This window comes from Dipteris shenzhenensis, chromosome 33, assembly GCF_047967505.1.
Source record: "Dipteris shenzhenensis isolate YYH24624 ecotype China chromosome 33, Dip_SZ_1.0, whole genome shotgun sequence".
NCBI lineage: Eukaryota > Viridiplantae > Streptophyta > Polypodiopsida > Gleicheniales > Dipteridaceae > Dipteris > Dipteris shenzhenensis.
The window spans coordinates 33107809-33129787 of record NC_141628.1 but is presented as its reverse complement, the minus strand read 5'-3'; the positions used below and the strand labels follow the sequence as shown (position 1 = coordinate 33129787).

The following is a 21979-nucleotide window of genomic DNA, read 5'->3' as shown; positions in this document are numbered from 1 at the left end:
AGTCTGTAAAGACCGTGGCATAAAGTTCCAGAAGCCACAATTGTATCACCATCACTAATGTCATGTACTGTGCATCCGTCATCCAAAAACTTCACCATCAAGCCACCACGGGCAATGGCTGAAACTGAAAGCAAATTCTTTTTTATGCCAGGCACCCATAGCACATCAGAGAGTGTAAATGCACCACCATTTGCTGCGGTAAGTACAATCTTTCCCACTCCTTGCACAGGATGGGAGGAGTTGTTGGCACATGTCACCGTGCCTCCATGAGAACCAGCTGTTTAAGATGTAAACAAATCCTTCTGTGAGGTAATGTGCTTGCTAGCACCACTATCAAAATACCATACATTGGCATCACTCACAGATAGGCATGCATCATGAATAGACGGATTGTAACTGCATAACACTGCAAAAGCCCATTCCTCATCATGGGAGGATGTATAAGTGTAATTTGCAGCCTCTTTGTTATTCGACTTGGGGACATTATCCGTCACTGCCATGCTGCCCCCTTTGCTCTTTTCCTTCTCAAGCCTCTTGCGACATTCATTAATGTAGTGTCCTGGCTTCCTACAATAGTTGCACTTCCCCTTTTTCTTGGGTTTATCACCCTCTTTTTCATACTTGCCAGATGGCTGGCCTGCATCTTTCTTGGGCTTGCTGCCCCCCTGAAACGCAGCCTTACCTTTGCCTTTCTGGATGACAATAAAAGCCTGATCAGCCACACGCATCACGGTCCTATTATATCTGGACTGCTCCTCTTGCAAGAGTACAGAAACAAGCTCATCGAAGGTAATTGAATTGGGATTACCCTTCATCATAAGCTGCATAGTAGTGGACACATTCTGATACGTGTCGGGGATGGCCTACAACACTGTAGAAACCAACGAGGCATCCGGAATAATCTCATCCACAGATGCTAATTGCTCCCGTAAATCCTTTACCTTCGTGAGATAATCATCCATGGAATCACCATCAAGCGTAGGAAGAGTCTCCAATTTCCTCTTCAAGTATGCCACACGGGCTTCATTCCTGACTTGGTACAACTTTGCCAAATTTTCCCAATTCTTTTAACAGATAATGCAATCAAGGCATGTGCATTGGCATCTTGGCCATCCCATCGGCTCCGCTTTGGAGTAGGTGATTGTGATATCTTTGTAATCCGAGATGACTCACCCTCTGAACTAGGTGAAGGAGTATTTGTTGGTGCATGTGGACGCAACTGAGTGCCATCCACAATGCCCCAAAAACCTTTGGCCACAAGCACATGTCGCATCATGTACGATCAGAGAGGATAGTTGGTCCCGTCCAATTTATCTTTTGCAGAGAGCAATCCAAAAACATCCCTTTCTGCCATTGCAATTGCACAGAATTTTCCCAAATTTCTTCAAGAAATTGTACTGCAAAATTGAAAGCCCCAAATTTCGAGCTTGAAATTGCAACCAGAAAGGGGCAATAGCACAGAAAGCCCCAAAAATTGCAATTTCAACAGAAAGCCCCAAATGTTTGGACTAAATCTACAGATCTGTCTGCAAGATTGCAAGCAGAACCAAAAAGCCCCAAATTTCTGAAGTAGATTCTGCAATTTGATTGCAATGTCTGCAAAAAACAAAATGCCCCAAATGTACTCCCAAAAATTGAGCCAAACAATGGCTGTCTACAAAATGTGCCTGCCAAAGATCACCTGCAGATGAAGGAAACCCTGTACGGATCTGCAGGTACAGATGTGCAAGTACGGATTTTTGCAGCTAGACTGTACGGTCGTACTGAAATACTTGTGTAGTACGGTCACTCAACACAGTGCTAGTACGGATGTTGGTACAGATGCTAGTACGGGCAGCGCAGGTAAGATTGATACAACGTTGGGCGATGATGCAAGTACGGTTGCAGCGGGTACGGTTGCAATAGGTACAGCAGGTACATGATGGTACGGACGGGACATGCACGTATGCGCCTTTAGGCTGTACGGCGACGACTACTTGCGACGGCGCAGGTAAGGCTGCAGGTGCGACTGTACGGCGTTGCTATACGGTTGGTGCAGATAATACCACACGTATGGCATGTACAGAATGGCGATGATGCAACAGGTACAGCAAGTGCAAGCAGGTACAGAACGTACAGCGTCAACGCAGCTACGCAGGTTCTGGAGCAACAGGTACATACGGACCTGTACGGAACGTACGGCACTATACGGACAGCTTTGGATGACTTCGAGTTGTACGTACGGGATGTAGAAGCAGGAGCAGGGCTAGGTGCAAGAGCTCAACGAGACTCTGATACCATTTGTTGGTGCAGAGACGAGACACACGAGGAGAGAGCAAGCACAAAAAGCTCGAAATGATTGATTGATTCAGGAGATGTGACTAAAGTCACATCATATACATGGATAAGGTTGTGCTTGCTAAGCATAGCCTGCAGGTCACATGGAAGTGTGCCTGCCAAGCTCGGGGGAAAAAACCTCCACTAGTTGGAGTAAAAAGTGCCCCGGGCCTACACCTAAGGTGTCACCCTACACTAGGTGCTAACATTCAGGTTGGGATCCTGAGGGACAAGGCTCGTCTTCTCGGTCAGCGGCCCCTAACCTCCAGCCTGGGCGTCCCTTACCGCGAGACTTCTAAAGGTTAGGACCTTGGAGCTATCTGGAGGTTCCAGACTCTTATCCTCTACCATTGGAGGTAACGCTCTGGTCCTCCAGCCCCAAAAGGAGGGTTTGATCAGTGCAGTGGGATCTCTGATACACCCCGTTTGGAGATTTTCGTTTGCCTCCACAAGGGTGGAGAAATGGTCCCTGGAGGTGTTCGATGCTATTTTGGGGAATCAGATTACACTCATGATGAATGAATGGATGGGGCCACATGGACTATACCTTTGGTACGCCCATGGTGCGGAGGTGAACTTTTAGTTGAGCTTCACGCGTGAGAAGCCGGTGTGTGGTTTGGCGACAGGAGTTATCAGATTGCTATTGGAGGCAAAGGTGGAGCAAGCACACTTCTGGCCCCTCCAGAAGGGTGCGGAGCTGTTCGGGGTGGAAACCTTCTTCATGATGAAGTGGGCACGGAAGATCGATATTGAGCAGGTATCCACACTAGTACGACGACACACAGATACTGACTACTCGCCCTCTAAACCCTTGGCAAAATCACGCAAAGTAGTCTTTCTGGGACAGGCACTCACTCACAAGAGAGCCTTGTTCCTGACTCCCCCATTCTCATGAGCTGGACCATAGTGAGTTGGAACGTACACGAGCTCCACGACGGTGTTCGTTGCCAGTCGCAGTACTTGATACTCCGACAAGAGTTGCAGAGGGTAGTGGTAGGACGGAGAGTGGACATCCTTATGATTCAGGAGTACATGTTTTCAGCTTCAGACATTAGACGACGCCATCACGTTCTCCTAGGGAGAGGTCCAAAGGAGTAGTCCCCTGCGGTAGGACGGAGTGGAGGGGTTTGCATTTCAGTCTCACAGACTTTGGCCCCAGAGGTCTACGATTAGGGCGAGCTCATTCCAAGATAGGCAATTTGGATGGGAGTTTGGAGGGGAGAGTCCAGGATCGGGATCCTGAACATGTATGCCCCAGGGTGTAGACAACACAGCCCGGCCTTTTGGAGGAGGCTGTTAGAGTGTCTTCCGGATGTAGACTCTTGGATTGTTGGAGGTGACTTCAACAACCTGGAGTTTAGGGAAGACAAGTAGGGTGGAGTCTCTTTTTCTGAGATGCCAGCAATAGAGTGTAGCACCTGGGAGCAGTTCATTTTCATGATCAGTGGTAGAGACCTGTGGAGAGAGCTAGATTTCAGCAGGACACCTGGCAGCCTTCTCTTCTCCTTTGGATAGAGGAGACACGATGGATTGCTAGAGAGACTAGACCGTTTCTATGTTGGGGATTGGGCACTACACAGAGGCGGATCTATTGGGATTCTGGTAGGTACCACGATGTCAGACCACTCTCCAATGGTACTTCACTTGGATCAGCCTTGCCGAGGTCTCCCCCAGAAGGGGGTCCGCATTCCAAAGGACCTCCTGTAGGACGAGGAAATTCAGCAGGTCATGGCAGGGATTTGGGAGCAGTCAGAGACGGCACCGTGTGAGGGTTGGGCTACGTGGGTGGCCGATGCGATTGTGAGGAGTTGCAGGCTCACACCCTTCGGCGGAGGAGTACCCTTCAGGAGCGAGAGCGGGCTTTGAGGAGAGACCTCGCCTCCATCGAGAGGCTCAAGGAGCAAGACCCAGTGTCTCAGTGGCTTAGTGACATATTCGAGAGCACTTGTCTCGAGCTCCAGGACATGGAGTGCGATGGGCTGAGTTCTCCTATCATTCCTCCCGGACCCGATGGGTGTAGCAGGGGGGCAGGATGACGAAGCAGTACTTTCAGACCACTGGGCCTTGATCGGCAGGCACACAGCTACAGCGTCTCTGGGACTCGCAGGGCATCATGCACACTGACCCGCAGGAGATTCTGGACTTGACCATGGGTGCTAGCTCTTTTAGACGGAGAGGATGACCCCAGTTGGTCTTGTGGCCCGAGAGCTAGTTCGGGATCACGTTCCGCCAGTAGTCTCGCAAGACTTATGTAGCAGACTTGAGGAGCCTTTCATAGATGAGGAGCTCTGGGAAGCCCTTAAGGCTCTCCCGATCTAGTAGTGCCCGGGTGAGGATGGCTTGACTCCGGCCTTCTTCCGGAACTTCTGGGAGATTATCTCCATCCCTTTTCGTGTAGCTTGCCAGGAGATTTTTGACACAGGCCTTCTCCCTCAGTCTTTGAGTAGGGGGTGGATTTGTTTGATTCCGAAAGGGGGAGACAGGTCAAACATTCGACAGTGGAGGCCGATCACTCTGCTTGATACTACATACGAGATCCTCGCCAAGGTCTTGAGTTTGCGATTACGGCTCCATCTTACCAACATCATCCATGACACACAGACTGGGTTTGTCCAGGAGCATAGCATCCTGGACAACATCTTCACGTTCTGGGAGACAGTGGATTGGTTTAAAGAGGAGTCACAGCCGTTGGCCGTCCTTCTCTTGGACTTTGAGAAGACCTACGATAGGGTGGAGTGGTCCTTCTTGGAGGGCACTATGAGGAGATTGGGTTTCTCAGACAGATGGGTCAGAGGAGTTTCAGCGCTATATGCAGGGAGCTCTAGCTAGATGCTTATCGGAGGACACACAAGCGATGCCTTTTCTCTCTCTCGCTCAGTCCGCCAGGGCTGCCCACTTGCTCCCTTCCTCTTCTTGTTTGTGGCTTGAGGCTTTGGGCTACTATTTGAGATCACAGGTGGTGGGTCTCACAAGGTTGAAGCTCCCAATCAGACAGGAGGAGGAGCTACTTGACTCGAAGTTTGCAGACGACATGGCCTTGTATGTTGAGGGCACCACAACGAGTCTGGAGAGAGTCAGGGGCACCCTGGCTATTTATTATGAGAACTCGGGGGCACAGATCAATTAGACGAAATCTATAGGTTTCTTCATAGGCTTTGAAGAGACATAGGAGATCCGAAAGTGGGGGAGTGACTTTGGCTTTAGATGGATACCGCGGGGCTAGACAACGAGATACCTCGAATGCCAGGTGGGTATTGACTTTACAGCAGAGCAATAGATTGCCCTGGTCCTTGAGAGTGTTCGGCGCAAGCTTCTCTATTAGAGCTTGGCTAAACTCTCCTTAGCAGGTCGCGCCTTAGTGGCAAACCAGGTCCTTCTTGCCACGGCCTAGTATATCACCTCCTGCTGGTGCTTTCACAGAGGTTGCATTGGGCAGCTCCAACGGTTGGCACGTAACTTCTTTGGGCAGGTTCAGATGGCACGAGGAACACTAGGGCCCGAGTAGCTTGGCAAACAATGATCATGCCACAGGCACTGGGAGGCTTGGGTGTCATTGATCCGGAGATGCAGAGTAGGGCCCTTCTGGGCAAGTTGGTGGTTCGTGGCCTCACCCCAAGTACAGAGCCTTGGAAGCTCCTCTTACAGCAGCAAGGACTTCTGAGGAACACCCCATGCATTGGGGGACATTGGCAACCTTCACATCGATGGATCTTCTCAGAGGCCTCCCTTACGGGGAAGGGCTCCCCCCTGATGAGGAGTCTTCACAGGGTATGGCAGAGACTGGCAGGGGGTCTCATCCGTGCTCCGCCCAGATGCAGAGAGGAGTTTGAGCACCAGTCCCTTATGTGGCACCCAAAGATTAGAGATCATCAGGGCCGTATGCTCGGACAGCGGACTCACATTGGTTGGGCACAGTGGTCCAGCAGGGTCCTTTGGCCATTGGAGGAGACTATCTATGGAGACAGAGGCGAGGCTTGATGCCCTAGCGCATCTGTGAGGGGCAAGGCAACGGATGGGCGAGATTGACTTCGCCATTCCGGAGTTCTGGTAGGAAGGACTTCACGTTTGGAGAGACATCAATGGTTGGGGCAATTTTCCCATACTGGTGTTCCCTTGAGGATGTTGATGCAGCGCGGCAGCACACACATCTGTATAGGACCTGGAGGCCTACTTTAGTCACTCACTGAGAGTGACCCCGAGATGGATGGGAGTCTTGATGGGGTACATTGGTAGATGATCAGAGTGGTGGGCCGTTTGGGGAAGGAGTGGCACATTGACCCTCCCAGTATTTCAGAGTAGGATGCCTCTAGATGGCGCCTTTGGCTGTGGGAGGGTAGACCCCTGAGGGAGGTCCAGTGGGATCCGGGAGAGTGGTTATGGCCCTTGAGGGGCGGCCTAGCTAAGCAGGTGGATGAGGTGCCCTTCTTTTCCTACACCACACGGATTGGTAGGAGGCTTCAGATGGACTCGTTGAGGTGGATCCCTTCGAGGAAGAGACATTCGGTGACCCAGAGAGTGTCCCGGGATGTGCGCTCCAGGTTCTGGACATGGTTGTGGTCCAGCTTGCGGCCGAGGAAGAACTCTTACTTCTTTTGGCTGGCCGCCCACAGAGGCTTGCCCATCGGACCATGGTTGGAGCAGATGCGAGTGGACGGGCAGTGCCATTGTTGCTCCGATGGTGCCCTGGAGACTATCTGGCATTGCCTGTGGAGTTGTCGTAGCGCAGCGAGGATCTGGATGGGAGCCCTCAAGATCATGACACGTATGCAGAGTCTTCATAGAGACTACACCTGGGGGATGGTGGCTTGGTTGACAGAGGGAGGACACGCGTTTCAGATTGATGAGATCTCCCCAGCCTATCGGATATAGGGTCAGAGCATCCAGAGGATCGCACTCCACGAGGCACTCCCCCCTGACAGTCTAGCTCCTCCTTCTCCTAAGGAGGAGAGTGTCTGGGAGGTGGAAGCCAACATCACAGCTTGGAACATTTGGGTGGCTCGCTGCAGTCTTGTGATGGGTGAGCACCCGGCTCTACCCGCGGCTACCCTAGTTGCCATATGGCAGGATATCATTTACACTCTACGGTCCACTTGGGAGCGCGGGACTCCAGGCTCCAAGGCGACTATCGAGAGGCGTGCTTGTTTCTGCAAGGCTTGGCCTGTAGGTGTTTTCTACATCTTCACTCCGTGAGGGATTCGTTGGCTGTATAGTCCCCCCACTTGGTTGTTAGCCCCAGTTTTAGAGATCCCCTAGGCAGTGAGCTGGTTTTCTCTGAAACAGCAGGCCGGTTTTTCTTTCAGCCTTTTCCGGTTTTTTCCATACTCACCACCTTCGGGGCTGCTTCTTGTATGAAAATTTTCAAGCATTAATAGAAGGTTCCTTTCTTTTGAAATAGTAAGGTAAACAATTCCCACTTCATTCAGATTGTAAAGCACAAGCTCTAGCCTCCCTTCTTTCTTTTGTGCTGTCACTTGTTCTATAAAAATGTTGATTTGTAAGATTGGATGTATTTTAGTTTTATGAAGGTATACGTAAAGCACAAGCTCTAGCCTCTTAGACTGTAACATCCGTCCAGATGACAGCAAGCTACCATAATTATGGAATTTGCAGGCAGCTTGAAGTTGACTCAATTGCAACCCAGAGGCAACTTATGAAGCGCTTGCAGGAGAGGGTTCGTCTGGGCTGTCGGATGTTGAGGGCAGAAGTGGTAAATGATTTCTTCTTTTGGTACTTTTGATTCATGCATTATCTTTTCCATTTTTCTTTGCTTCATTAGTTTTCTTACATCTGGAATTGTCATGTCTTGCAGTCAGCTCCAATGCCATGGACTTTTGTTGATGCAGCTCTAAAAGATTCTCCACGAGGTCAAACGGTAGGACTTTGTTTGCATGTGTATGATTCTATTCTGCATCCCAAAGACTTCCACCTTTTCTTGAAAAAGCTCAGTGAATGACACCTGGCTTTTGATATAAAATGAAGTTATATCTTGGTTGACTGGAACAAGCGCTGCCCACTCAACTCATGTGCTAGTACTCTTTGATACTTTGATTTACAAGAAGCGGTTACAAAAGATTGTGTGAGATGTATAGTGACCCATAAGATAATCAAATAGGAATTGCCAAATGGTAGAGTAGGGCAGAGCTAACGTGTGGCTTTAGGTTAGGAGCAGGTGCTCCTTCATTCCCATATGATCTCAATGTAATGTGAGGCATGCTAGCAAATAAGTCCTTTGTGTTAGAATGTAGAGGTCAACTCCCCAGCTGCAACCCCCATGTTAGGAGGACGGGGGGAGTAAGACCCTATAGGAGGGAGGGATTGAGAGAGGCTGCCATGTAGGCAGCAAAGTTGGCTGTCACGTGCGCAACAACATACCATTCTTCTTGGGTTGATTTGGGGCAGCCTCATGGTCTACCCAGGGCCAAGGAAATCTGGAGGCAACAGAACGCATTGAGCTGAAATTTGTCGATGTGTGGGAAGCCATGGGGAATATCTCAATTGTAGTAGATCCAAATAATGCGAGGGAGTGGAGGAGCTCACTAAAAAATGGAGCTTGAAGTCACCGAGGTGAGCATGATTACAGACTTACACAAAGGCATGTCAGAAGAGAGTACTTCTAGGAGGTGCTTGGCTTGCTCCAATCAAACTGAGCTTCTAGGGTATGTATCCTCTTTATGTTTTATTGGAGATTTCAGTAGATTCCTTTGGGATGGTTGTTTGTGCAGGAGAATTCTCAGTTGTATAGAGAATGAATTTTGAAAGCCTCCCAAGATTATTGATGGGATATCTCAAGGTGTATGCCCCAGGCACACCTTGGTTTCTATGTGTGTGTGCTAGAGGCACAGTTAGGTGCCCATAAGCACTGTTAGGTGGTGGTAGATGCCACATAGGATGATTGAGAGAATCTAGGAGCAGATTGAGGAGATGATTGTGAAGCTCAGAGGTCTCATCAGTGATGTCAGAGATCATGTAAGAGGTGCCTACATAAGGACCTCACCTTTCTTCATTCTTTAAGCAAGCATTCTCATTTTGTGTTCACTTCATGCTTTCCCTTCAGTTCCCCAACATGGTATCAGAGCCCTTTGACCCTCCTTGAGCCCATTTGTGCCACATCATCTTCTTCTTCTCCATCTTCTTCTTCTTCATCTTCACCACTTCTTCCCAAATCTTGCTAGAGCTTGTTCTTCCTCGTTTCTCCGCCATTCCCAAGCCCTTCCTGCTGGAGATACCTCTCGAATGGGCGAACCTTCACCTTCAAGGAATTGAAGAAAAGACGTCGCTGTTGGTCGCCATTCCCCAAATAGCGGATTTTTTTTGTTGCAGAATACTCCCTGCCTACTGCACCATTGCTCAAGCCCTCTTAGGAGTAGATGGGCGACCTCAAGACGAACATTTTGAGTCACTTTGTAGCCCATTTGGTTTAGTAACGAAGGAGAAAACGTCAAAACACAGACTCAGCCTGCAGCAACTCCCCCGGGAAAAACAGTGCACCATTTCACCCAATCTCTGTGCTGGATCTTCTTTGGTATATGAGCTTTCTTTTGCTTCAGAAAGCCCTGTTTTCTTTGCTTTGAAGAGTGAGATACAAGCCCTCCAAGTTCAGGCCTCTGTTTTAGACAGTTTTGACAAGGTTGTGTGTTTGATGCTACATTAGATGCTACTTTAGCATTTCTGATGTTTTAAAGTGTTGAATAGCATCAGTACAACTGTGGCTACAGCTTTGCTTTAAGTTGCTACACCTGGATTTGCTTGGAATGCTTTCATTTAGCCACCTCTATGAAGCATGCAAATGAAAACATCATTTCCATTATGTTTTGTAGCATGGAATTTGGTTGCAAGCCTTTGCTACTCTAAATGCTTGTATTTTGAAGCTCTTCAACTCTTTCTAGCCTTGTAAGAGAGTAGACACTGCCCATTCTGGGTTAGACCCTCTCATGGCTACCATCTTGAATATGGATAAGTTCAATGGTAAAGGCTTTCACACATGGCAGATGAAGGTTAAGTTTGCATTGAGGAGGGAAAACCTCTGGGGGCTTGTCAAACCGGCTTCAACTTCTTCTTCAACAGCCTCTAATGCTGGAGAATCCTTAGCTCCAACACACCCGGCAAGAGATCCTGTTAGAGAGGAGAAAGCCTATGGCATCATTGCTCTTGCCTTAGGAGATGACTATATTCATCACATTTTTGATTTGGAGTCTCCTTTTGAAGCTTGGCAAAAGCTTGATATTATTTTTGGTGCTAGCTCTCACATCTCAAAATTGTCACTTAAGATTGCATTCTTTGAATTGAAGATGGCTAGTGGCACTCCTTTGGCTGCCCATGTCAATCATATGCGGAGTCTCATGACTCAACTTGCTTCTATCAACTCTCCAATCACTACAGATAATGCAATGGCAGTGTTGCTCAAGAGTATGCCTGAAGATTATGATCATGTTGTTACCACTTTGAAAAATCTTCGTAATCCTAATCTTGAAGGCCTTATTTCTGCTCTTCAAGAAGAAGAAAGGCACATGGAACTCCGGAGAGGCAATGACACAACCTATGCCATAAAAATCCAAAAGGACAAGTTTTCACCTTGCAAACAACGTGGAAAGATTAATCACCTCTCAAAAGACTGCTTCAAGATCAATCCATGCAAACACTGTGGCAAAAACAATCACCATGAAAAGTTTTGTAGAGCAAAAAAGGAAGCAACTACAAAGTCAGAAACTGCCAATCTACTTTCAGTTAATGTGCCTCCATAAGATGAGGCATCCTATGAAGATTATGCTTTTTGAATCATCTCCATATATGCTCCAGATCTTCCTTTTTTATGTTGAGTCAAGGAACTCAGCTTAGATAGTCCTCCAAAATGAATGAAATAAACTATTGTGTTTTGTAAACACCTCTGGTCACCATATGATGTAGGCCATGTGTATGTGTTTTGCTCCATGGTACCTCCTGCAGACATTGTGTGCATGTACATGTAGGGGAGATAGCCATTGGAAGGCCTTTTGTATCCCTTTTGTTTACTTCACACCCTTGGGAATCCCTTGCTAGCATGAGAACCTAGCCATAGATTTATCCTTGACCACCATGAGATGGCATGAGAAACTATGAGACTAGATGTATCCTTGACATAGCCTGAGGCATTCCCTTGAGGGGGGGTATGATGGGATATCTCAAGGTGTATGCCCCAGGCACACCTTGGTTTCTATGTGTGTGTGTGCTAGAGGCACAGTTAGGTGCCCATAAGCACTGTTAGGTGGTGGTAGATGCCACATAGGATGATTGAGAGAATCTAGGAGCAGATTGAGGAGATGATTGTGGAGCTCAGAGGTCATCAGTGATGTCAGTGATCATGTAAGAGGTGCCTACATAAGGACCTCACCTTTCTTCATTCTATAAGCAAGCATTCTCATTTTGTGTTCACTTCATGCTTTTCCTTCAGTATGATGGGATATCTCAAGGTGTATGCCCTAGGCACACCTTGGTTTCTATGTGTGTATGTGCTAGAGGCACAGTTAGGTGCCCATAAGCATTGTTAGGTGGTGGTAGATGCCACATAGGATGATTGAGATAATCTAGGAGCAGATTGAGGAGATGATTGTGGAGCTCAGGTCATCAGTGATGTCAGTGATCATGTAAGAGGTGCTTACATAAGGACCTGACCTTTCTTCATTCTATAAGCAAGCATTCTCATTTTGTGTTCACTTCATGCTTTCCCTTCAGTTCCCCAACAATTATCGTTGAGGTTAGTGGCAAAGAATTCGACAAGTTTGAGTTGTGATCAGTGTAGTGGTGACGAGGCTTCTCCAAGCAAGCCCAGTTGGAGGACATTGGAAGGACCATAATGATGATATTGTCAAAGCTTTTATGGTAGAGATGTGGGATCTGAGAGATCAAAGGAGGAGTGTACTGGTGGAGAACGTGTGGGTGATTATGATCTTCCAGAGACAGAGAGAGGGATTCCTACCCAGTGAGGATCAATGTGGACCATCCACTAGGATACCATTGTGCTGGGAATCAAGGAGCAGGACACAGATGGTGCCAGTTTTATGTTGGGTTGAAACAGACCTCGGATCTTGGGTACCTTAGAGGGCTAACTCTCCTACTATCTCCAAGGGGGACGATTTGATGAATCTGTTGGTGGGATACTGAAGACTCCCGGTTGTTCATGACTTGGACCAGTAAGTGTACCAATGTTCCCAATTGGATCGGATCGTCTGTGAACGATGCTGAGAAGTTCCTATAGACACTGGAGGTGATGAAGACGTTCTTGACTTATTTGTGAGAGCTTCTGCAAAGGAGCTGATGGAGCGATTCTTTTGACAAAGTGGATATTGACCCCACGGTGTGTCATTGAGAGGGGCTGCTCGAAGTATAGTGTCAATGCCCTACCTGTAAGCCCCCAAGTGAGGAGAGCTTAGGGGCTTAACACTTGAATTGTGGGTAGATGGATCAGTACAGGAAGGACTGAGGGTGCCACATGGGCAGCAGAAAGGGTTCCTTCTTTTGTGGCAGCCCAAAGGGCCACCAATCTCTGCATTTAAGGACTGGAAGCTCAAATGGAGGGCCAAGGGTGTGCAAAAGGGTTGTTCCTCTAGGTCCAACTCCATGAAGGTAAGCCATCTCAAAACACAGGTACAATCCAAATAGTATCAAATATCCATCGTACCACCATCCACGATCATGAATACACCAACTTTCTCAAGCAATTGTGGTACCAATCTTCGGTTCATTCAGATGCCCCCCTCAAGATCCGAGGACAATATGGTTCCTGCTAAGCACCATGGCTCTAGCCTTGGCTTAGATGTTTCCCCTCCCTCCCATCCCCTTGTCATTTCCACCCCCTTTCCCCTATCTCCTATACTTGTCACCCAATCCTGTTTCATGACCTGCCCACACACTTTTGAGCTCTCATCCTCCCACACCAAGCTCTCTGCTCTCCTCCTCGACACATACCAGCCATAACAGCTCTTTAGTCCCCATGGATGTCATCCTCATGGAGGTTCATAATCTCCGCATGCAGGGGGTTGAGTAGTAGAGGTTTATTTATAGCCTTTGCCAGGACATCACACAACTCCGTAAGGAGCTTGTCGATGTACACCACGTGGTGGCAACAGCCCCATGTGATGGACCAACAGTGGAGGAGAGGATAGATACCATGCAGAGGCCTGGAAAACTGTGATGTCATCACGTATTGTCTCAAATGGGATGTGTCCCTTTGTAGTGACTTCATGGGCATATGATAACGTGTCTGGGGGGAAGTAGCACACTGCAATGAAGATCGGTTGGGCATGTGGCAGATGGACTCGTATCCACATATGACGTGCATGCTCCTCTCTTTGTACCATAGATATGAGTGGTCTCAAGTGTGTTTTGAAAAGGATAGCCACGCCTCCAGAGCCTCATACCCCACTGTCTCTCCTCAATTCTCTCCTATGAGTGAACTCCCAGGTGTATCCTGTCATTGTGGGCAGCCCTCTCTCTGGGCTCTCATGTGTCTCGGTGTAGAAAATAATGTCTTTATCTGTATATGTCTCTGAAAAGTCACCCGCATCGGACTAGAGGGTGCCATTACAATCTAGACAGCCATATTCAATCTGCCCTGTGTCTTTGTCTCAAAGGCCTGACACCGTCATGCATGTATCTCCTCCACCTCTTTCTGCCCTCTCTTGAATGATTACCTTACCAGCCCGATATACAGCCCATTTTCCTTTGCCTCGCAGCTAGCACTCGAGTCATCCCCTCTCTTCTGTGCTGTTGTTGTAAGAGCGTGAGATCATCATCCAAATATGTTCTAGTCCTCTTCAGAGTTGCCCTATACTCATGAAGGTAGACCCGTCTGCTAGTGTCCGAAATCTCACAATCAGAGGTCTCGTTGGTGCATCATCCTTTCCTACCCTCCAAGTGGCCTCGATGGTAAGGTTGACCCCCATCTTAGTGATCAAAGCTTCAACATCTGCCATTGTAGTGTTCACAACTGTGAGGCCTCTAATGAGGAGGACATTTAGCGCTTTACTATTTCTTCTCTTCTCTTCCTTCAAGGCATCAGAAACAAACTTTCTTTGTTGGTGCTGCTTTGTCCTTACTGACCACTTTCCATTCTTTCATCTCAGCCTTTCCTTTGTTTCTCTGCTTGGAAAACTCCTCATGCTTTGGTCCCCCCCCTCCCCCAAGACCTTGATGTACAGTAATTGGAGGAGGTCTAACTGTAAGATATGGTTAATGTCATCTCAAGGGATCGACTTGGGAGGTGCATCCATATTGTACTAGAAGGGGGTAAAGCCGGTCCATCTGGATACTGTGACTGACAAATCATGAGGATACACGTGCGTACCAAACCGCGTCGGCCCCACTCTTTGCTAAACATATGAATGAATCTAGTGCTAGCCTCAGTTATCTCCAATGAGGTAAGGCCCATACTCTTTGGAGGAAAGTCACTGTTTGAAAAGGGTGTCAACCTGGAGAGGTGTCATGGTGAACTCGGCCTATACTATTTGATGGGGGACTGAGGGCTTACTCCAGATCATCCATGATGAATGAGAGAGAGAGAGAGAGAGAGAGAGGTCTTGCATAGAGACATCTAAATACTCAAGGTTAATGCTAACATTTATTTTAACTCTTTGGATTCGGGCGTGGTAATCTTTAGAATACCCCTTTGTACAACTGTCGGTCCTGCAATGAGGTGGCATAAATCTTGGTCCCCATTGAAGTGCTATGCTGAGGTTGCTCATGGTTGAGGCTATTCTTGCGGGTCCAGGTCTGAGGCTAACTGTGGGGACTGGGCTCATGAGAAGAGGGTCAATGGAGAAGCTATGGGGACTGCATTGGATGCTGCTCTAGAACTCGGGTCTACTGAAGCTGTGAGGCTGCTAATTCTCAAGGGCTAGATGCTGCTTCTGGTCCATGGGCTGTTGCTACCTGTGGAATTGAACGAGCTACTACATTTGTTGCTTGCTAGAGTGGCTGAGGCTATAGTGATACAACCGCTGTCCGTGAACCTGCTAGACTGCAAGTGTGCTAGCTCATAATGGAAGGAGGCAAAATGGCCTCCCTTTATAGAAAGATGGCATTCGACCGTCACAGACTAGCTGACTTGCTACATCCCCAACTGTTGTCTACACTGACTTGCCAACTGACCTGTCAGGGCTGATGTGGCTGCTGATATCAGCTCCTGTGCCAGTGTTCTGCACCTGTCTGTGTCTGTCTGCAGCTGTCTGTACCTGTCTGCATGCTGCCGTACAGTCTGTACAACTGTTGTACACTGTTGCTGCTGACTGTGCAGCGGCTCTACTACTGTTTTGCTATTCTGCTGTTGGATTGGGTTGCAGAGCTGCCAGCAAGGAAGCCATGCGACGGGCTGCAGATGTTGAGGAACTAAAGGGAAAGCATGAAGTGAACACAAAATGAGAATGCTTGATTATGGAATGAAGAAAGGTGAGGTCCATATGTAGGCACCTCTTACATGATCACTGACATCACTGATGACCTCTGAGCTTCACAATCATCTCCTCAATCAGCTCCTAGAATCTCTCAATCATCCTATGTGGCATCTACCACATTACAGTGCTTATGGGCACCTAACTGTGCCTCTAGCACACACACATAGAACCCAAGGTGTGCCTGGGGCATACACCTTGAGATATCCCAACAAGCCCCCCCTCAAGGGAATGCCTAAGGCTATGTCAAGGATTCATCTAGTCTCATAGTTTCTCATGCCATCTCATGGTGGTCAAGGATTAATGTATGGCTAGGTTCTCATGCTAGCAAGGGTTCCCAAGGGTGTGAGGTAAACAAAAGGGATACATAAGACCTTCCAATGGTTATCTGTAGATGCACACAATGTCTGCAGGAGGTACCATGGAGCAAAACACATACACATGGCCTACATCATATGGTGATCAGAGGTGTTTACAAAGAACACAATAGTTTATTTCATTCATTTTGGAGGACTATCCAGGCTGAGTACCTTGACTCAACATAAAAAGAGAGATTTGGAGCATATATGGAGATGGTTCAAAAAGCATAATCTTTATCATGTGGAGACTCATCAAATGAAAGTAGATTGGCAGTTTCTGACTTTGTAGTTGCTTCCGTTTTGGCTCTACAATACCTTTCATGGTGATTGTTTTTGCCACAGTGTTTGCATGGATTGATCTTGAAGCAGTCTTTTGAGAGGTGATTAGTCTTCCCACAATGTTTGCAAGGTGAAAACTTGCCCTTTTAAATTTTTATGGCATAGGCTGTGTCATTGCCTCTCTGGTAGGTTGTGTCATTGTCTCTCCGGAGTTCCATGTGCCTTTCTTCTTCTTGAAGAGCAGAAATAAGACCTTCAAGATTAGGATTAGGAAGATTTTTCAAAGTGGTAAGAACATGATCATAATCTTCAGGCATACTTTTGAGCAACACTGCCATTGCATCATCTGTAGTGATTGGAGAGTTGATAGAAGCAAGTTGAGTCATGAGACTCCGCATAAGATTGACATGGGCAGCCAAAGGAGTGTCACTAACCATCTTCAATTCAAAGAAAGCAATCTTAAGTGACAATTTTGAGATGTGAGAGCTAGCACCAAAAATAATGTCAAGCTTTTGAAGGAGACTCTAAGTCAGAGATGTGATGAATATAGTCATCTCCTAAGGCAAGAGCAATGATGCCATAGGCTTTCTCCTCTCTAGCAGGATCTCTTGCCGGGTGTGTCGGAGCTGAGGATTCTCCATCATCAGAGGCTATTGAAGAAGAAGTTGAAGCCGGTTTGACAAGCCCCGAGAGGTTTTCCCTCATCAATGCAAACTTAACCTTCATCTGCCATGTGTGAAAGCCTTTATCATTAAACTTATCCATATTCAAGATGGTAGCTATGAGAGGGTCTAACCCAGAATGGGCAGTGTCTACTCTCTTACAAGGCTAGAAAGAGTTGAAGAGCTTCAAAATACAAGCATTTAGAATAGCAAAGGCTTGCAACCAACTTCCATACTACAAAACATAATGGAAATGATGTTTTCACTTGCATGCTTCATAGAGGTGGCTAAATGAAAGCATTCCAAGCAAATCCAGGTGTAGCAACTTAAAGAAAAGCTGTAGCCATAGTTGTACTGAAGCTATTCATCACTTTAAAACATCAGAAATGCTAAAGTAGCATCTAATGTAGCATTAAACTCACAACCTTGTCAAAACTGTCCAAAACAGAGGCCTGAACTTGAAGGGCTTGTATCTCCTTCTTCAGAGCAAAGAAAACAGGGCTTTCTAGGTAGAAACAAAGCTCATATACCAAAGAAGAGCCACTGAGGAGGAGAGGCGCAATTCCACGTCACGTCACCATAGCTAGCGGCTTGAAGATCGACTGGTTTTTCCATGTTTTCTCCTTGAATATGCAGCCATTGCTGCTCAAATTTCAACTTAAGATAGCCCAAGGTATGAAGAAGCTTCCCCTAAAAGGAATTAGAGAAAAGTGGAGTAGAAATAGAGAATATGCAGAAGAGAGTTTCGACGATTTTTGGGAAATGGCGACCAGCAGTGACGACCTTTCTTCAATTCCTTGCAGGTGAAAGTTCGCCCATACGAGGGGTATCTCCATCCAGAAGGACTTGGAGAATGGTGAAGCGACGATGGAGAACAAGCTCTAGCAAGTTTTAGGAAGAAGGGGAAGAAACAGTGAAGATGAAGAAGAAGAAGAAGAAGATGGAGAAGAAGAAGATGATGTGGCACAAATGGGCTCAAGGAGGATCATAGGGTTCTGATACCATGTTGAGGAACTAAAGGGAAAGCATGAAGTAAACACAAAATGAGAATGCTTGATTATGGAATGAAGAAAGGTGAGGTCCATATGTAGGCACCTCTTACATGATCAATGACATCACTGATGACCTCTGAGCTCCACAATCATCTCCTCAATCAGCTCCTAGAATCTCTCAATCATCCTATGTAGCATCTACCACCTAACAGTGCTTATGGGCACCTAACTGTGCCTCTGGCACACACACATAGAACCCAAGGTGTGCCTGGGGCATACACCTTGAGATATCCCAACAACAGATGCCAATGACAAACACACCACACTCAAGCCAAGGTACAAGCAAAGGGCGAGCTAAGGATCAATGATCCAAAGATGCAAAGCAGGGCCGTAGTAGGCAAGTTCATCATTTGTGTCTTCAATCCATGCGTGGAACCCTTGAAACAACAACACATTCTTTGGAACACTTTGGGTACAAGGGGGCATCGTAGATGGGTTTCCTTAGACCATGATATTGCTCACCTTTGATGAGGAGCTTGATGCAGCAATGCCCCCATTTAGGCCTCTCCTAGGCTCTCCCATAGTGCAAAGAAGACATTGAGAGGAAGCCTTTCCGCTGGCATCCACAAGTTGCATGATGGCGAGATGCGGCCTAACAAATGATATCACTTGGAAGCAGGATGGGTGTATTCTTTTGACGCGGGGAGACATCGTTTGTGCATTGACTTGGAACAGCAAGCCCAATGTCTCTCATGGGCAGTGGAGAGGTTCTAGTGGTGGCATCCTTGAGATTGATGCAGCCATTCCAGCTGATTGGTGAGAGGGGCCGTTCCTTGGATTTTATCTCAAGCAAGATGGAAGGGTGAGTTCTATGTGATAGGTTTTCCCGTAAGTGTGTGTGAGCGAGATGTAGTCGACATTAGCATTTTTGGATTGTGTCCAAGTAGACACCTCGCTAGTAAACAAGGGTGGGAATGGGATCCCCACTTTGGCAACATTCATCACTTGTCGAGTGGCATCTTTATCTTTTGGAGGGGGGGTTGCTCTAGGATCTGAGGGAGCGGTGGTGGTTGTATCGTGGGATTGGCACCCTCTTGTGAGAAGCATTGGCTTCAAGAGTTGTCCCTTACCAAATCTTCTCCTACCTTTCGGACTCGCATGTGGTGCATCCACCAAGCAACGCAATTTCTTTCTTTTTTGGTTGGCTACCCATTGAAAGCTACATATTGGCCCATGGCTTGAGTAGATGAGACAAGACGGTGACTCCCATCATTGTAGTAGTGGTGTGCAAGAGACAATCCTAGTGGCATACTGAATTTGGATACTCTCTCTCAAGATAACTTAGCTAGGCTAGGAGATTCATACTACATAGATGACTTATTTGTCGAGACGTTCCAAGCTTTAGTGGAGGACTTTCTTCTTCTTACTTTTGTGAACATAATTACATTGTAAATGGAAGTTTTTGCAATCTCTTAGATCCTAGTATTTCTTAATGTTCTCTAGGTTTAGAGGTTGATATCAATGAAACAGAAATAACTTAAGTATTCTAACTAGGATATCATAAGAATGGCTCTCCTTAATGTACACATTTTTTATATGGCTGATATGGAGTGATTGTACTAGTAGAGTGCTTTCATCTCTTACTTTTAGTAATTTAATCATCTTCTTTGAAAGGGCTGTAATTCTCAAAAAGTAATGAAGAAGCTCCGCATGTTGGAATAGATTGGTCACCTCCCAACGTGTGCGCCCCCACATGAAGACATGGGGGAGGATGACATACAGCATAGGATGGGATGAAAGGGGAAGGGAAGCCATGTGGGCAGCAGTCTGGCTGCCACATGGGCAGCATAGATAAGTTCTTCTGTCCGTTTTACAGCAGCCACATGGGCCACCCTTATCAGCATTTAGGGCTGACAACTCTGCCCTGTTTTATGGCTGACACAAGGGCTTGATACACCCATCCATATACCCATGGAAGGGGCCAAAGGACTGGAGAAGGACCAACATACAAGCTGCAAATAAGCCAGGGCTGGGGCTGTTTAGAGGCCCAGCACACTGGTCGGCAGTGGCAGCAGACTGACAGATGGATTGGCAGTCTGTGGGGGCCAGTCAGCCAGGTCATTGTGCCCTAGAAAAGGGTCCCCCCCATGGGGGCAGGTCAGCGATTTATTTCTTCCAGCAGGTCAGGCAGTTCAGTCTGCCAAGGTTTGTCCTTCCAGGGGCTCACAAAGAGGCAGATCTACACTGCAGTAGAAGTGTGCTATTGTGGTTCAACGAGGGTGAGCAGAGGACTCATCTTCTGTAGCTACTGAAGCCTACAGGAAGGCACGTGGCAGAGAAGAGGAGTCTCCCTCAGTAGGTATAGCATATGGAACCATTTCTGGTACTTACCTCAGTGATAGTATGCTATTTTTGAACTTGTTTCTCTACATCAATATTGCTATGGTCATACATCTGAGTACTCTCTCTCTAGGTCTGCAGTGCACTTCCCATACATGCATGCACACAGAGTGAGTTGGTGTTTGATGTGACATCGTGTGATCTCTCTCCAAGTTTTCGGCTGTGTGCAAGTTGGCTACAGCAAGCAACTTTCTTTTCTGACATGGCATCAGAGCCAACATTTTGAGCTAGTGGTACAAATTGGGAGTGTCTGACTTGGTATCAGAGTCTGGTTGTCAATCAAGGATAGCCCTGGTCTCGGAGTCAAGCTTGTGATCAGAATGCTATAGGGTGTAACTCATGTTATGCAGAGGTAAAACGTACAGTCTAAGCTTTGTGAAAAGCCATTTATCAACTGTAAAATACTTACTTTCACTTAATAGCTTTGGAACTGTACCGCACCTACCCAATGCTCTCTTACTAGATCCTTGTAAAATCAGAGATTGGGAAGCTCCTTATTCTGTCTTATGGTACTTCCTGACTTATGTTTTGTTTTAAGAAGGGTCAAGAGTATTGACATAGGAAGTTCTGTGGCTCTCATATAACCTGAAAATATCATGTCTCCATTTTGACAGCTGATTATGTGGAATGTACCTCCAAGCACAAGCATAGAAGATGTTGAGCGTTTTTTCCAGGGATACAGCTATGATGCAAGATGCATTCACATCATCACTGTGTATGTTGCTCTATCATTTCTGGATTTCTTCATAGCATTGTTTTGGCTGGGAGATGAATGTATGCCCATATGATTGTTTGAAGATTCTTGTTTTGCTCATGTGTGATGTTGGATTTCTTGCAGTGCAAGTAACCAACTTCAGAGTAGAAATATCAATAGACGACCACCTCAAATTCGACCAAATTTAGTTCACATAGCTGTGGGATTTACTTCAAAACTTGAGGCACTGCGGGCAATGCGAGAGAAGACGGGAGATTTTTGTTTGAATGCTGCAATCAATTTGAGGCTTATCCAGTAAATAGAGGAAAACTGCTGCAATCAATTTGAGGCTTATCCAGTAAATAGGGGAAAACTGCTGCTCCAAAAGCTAATAAAAGTAGGCCTTGACTTCTTGGAAGCTTCACTCTCCAACATTTGTAAGGTTTCTCATGTAAGTATGTAGCAGGCTTAGTAATCCATTGATGAGGGATCGAGAGTGGCCAAGCTTTGGTTACCTTTGCTGAGAGTTTTGAAAAATCTTTGGGGAATTTTCTTTGGATTGTTGGATAACTGCACCGGGTGCCCTCTTTAGTGGTCTTTACTTTATTAGGATTCTGTTCTGCCAGGTGACAATGTAAATCTGCCGAGCACTGATGTGTAGGAAGTAATGGTGTAGTAATGGCATTGTAGGCTTTCCTGCTGTATAGTTGATGGTGTAGTAATCGCATTGTAGGAACTAATAGTGTATCGTACTGATGTGTAAGAATAATGGTGTAGTAATCACATTGTTACCTTCCTGCTGTATAGCTTTATGTTTTGTGATCCAATATATGTAAAAGGAAAAGATGCAAAATTT

At 46.8% G+C, this 21979-nt stretch overlaps 1 protein-coding gene across 3 annotated transcripts in view; it reads left to right on the top strand.

Moving 5' to 3' along the window:
* The window catches only part of LOC147879996 (uncharacterized), a 49668-nt gene extending 27993 nt beyond the window's left edge, over nt 1–21675 (top strand). For 2 of the 3 annotated variants that reach the window (XM_087371366.1, XM_087371365.1), the window contains exons 4-7: nt 7927–8023; nt 8126–8188; nt 21044–21144; nt 21268–21675. In XM_087371366.1, coding sequence (XP_087227492.1) covers nt 7927–8023; nt 8126–8188; nt 21044–21144; nt 21268–21442 — 436 coding nt within the window. In that variant the 3' untranslated portion in view covers nt 21443–21675. The remainder of the gene's footprint in view (nt 1–7926; nt 8024–8125; nt 8189–21043; nt 21145–21267) is intronic. The other variant, XM_087371367.1, reaches the window with a different exon arrangement.
* Nucleotides 21676–21979: the final 304 nt, after the last annotated feature.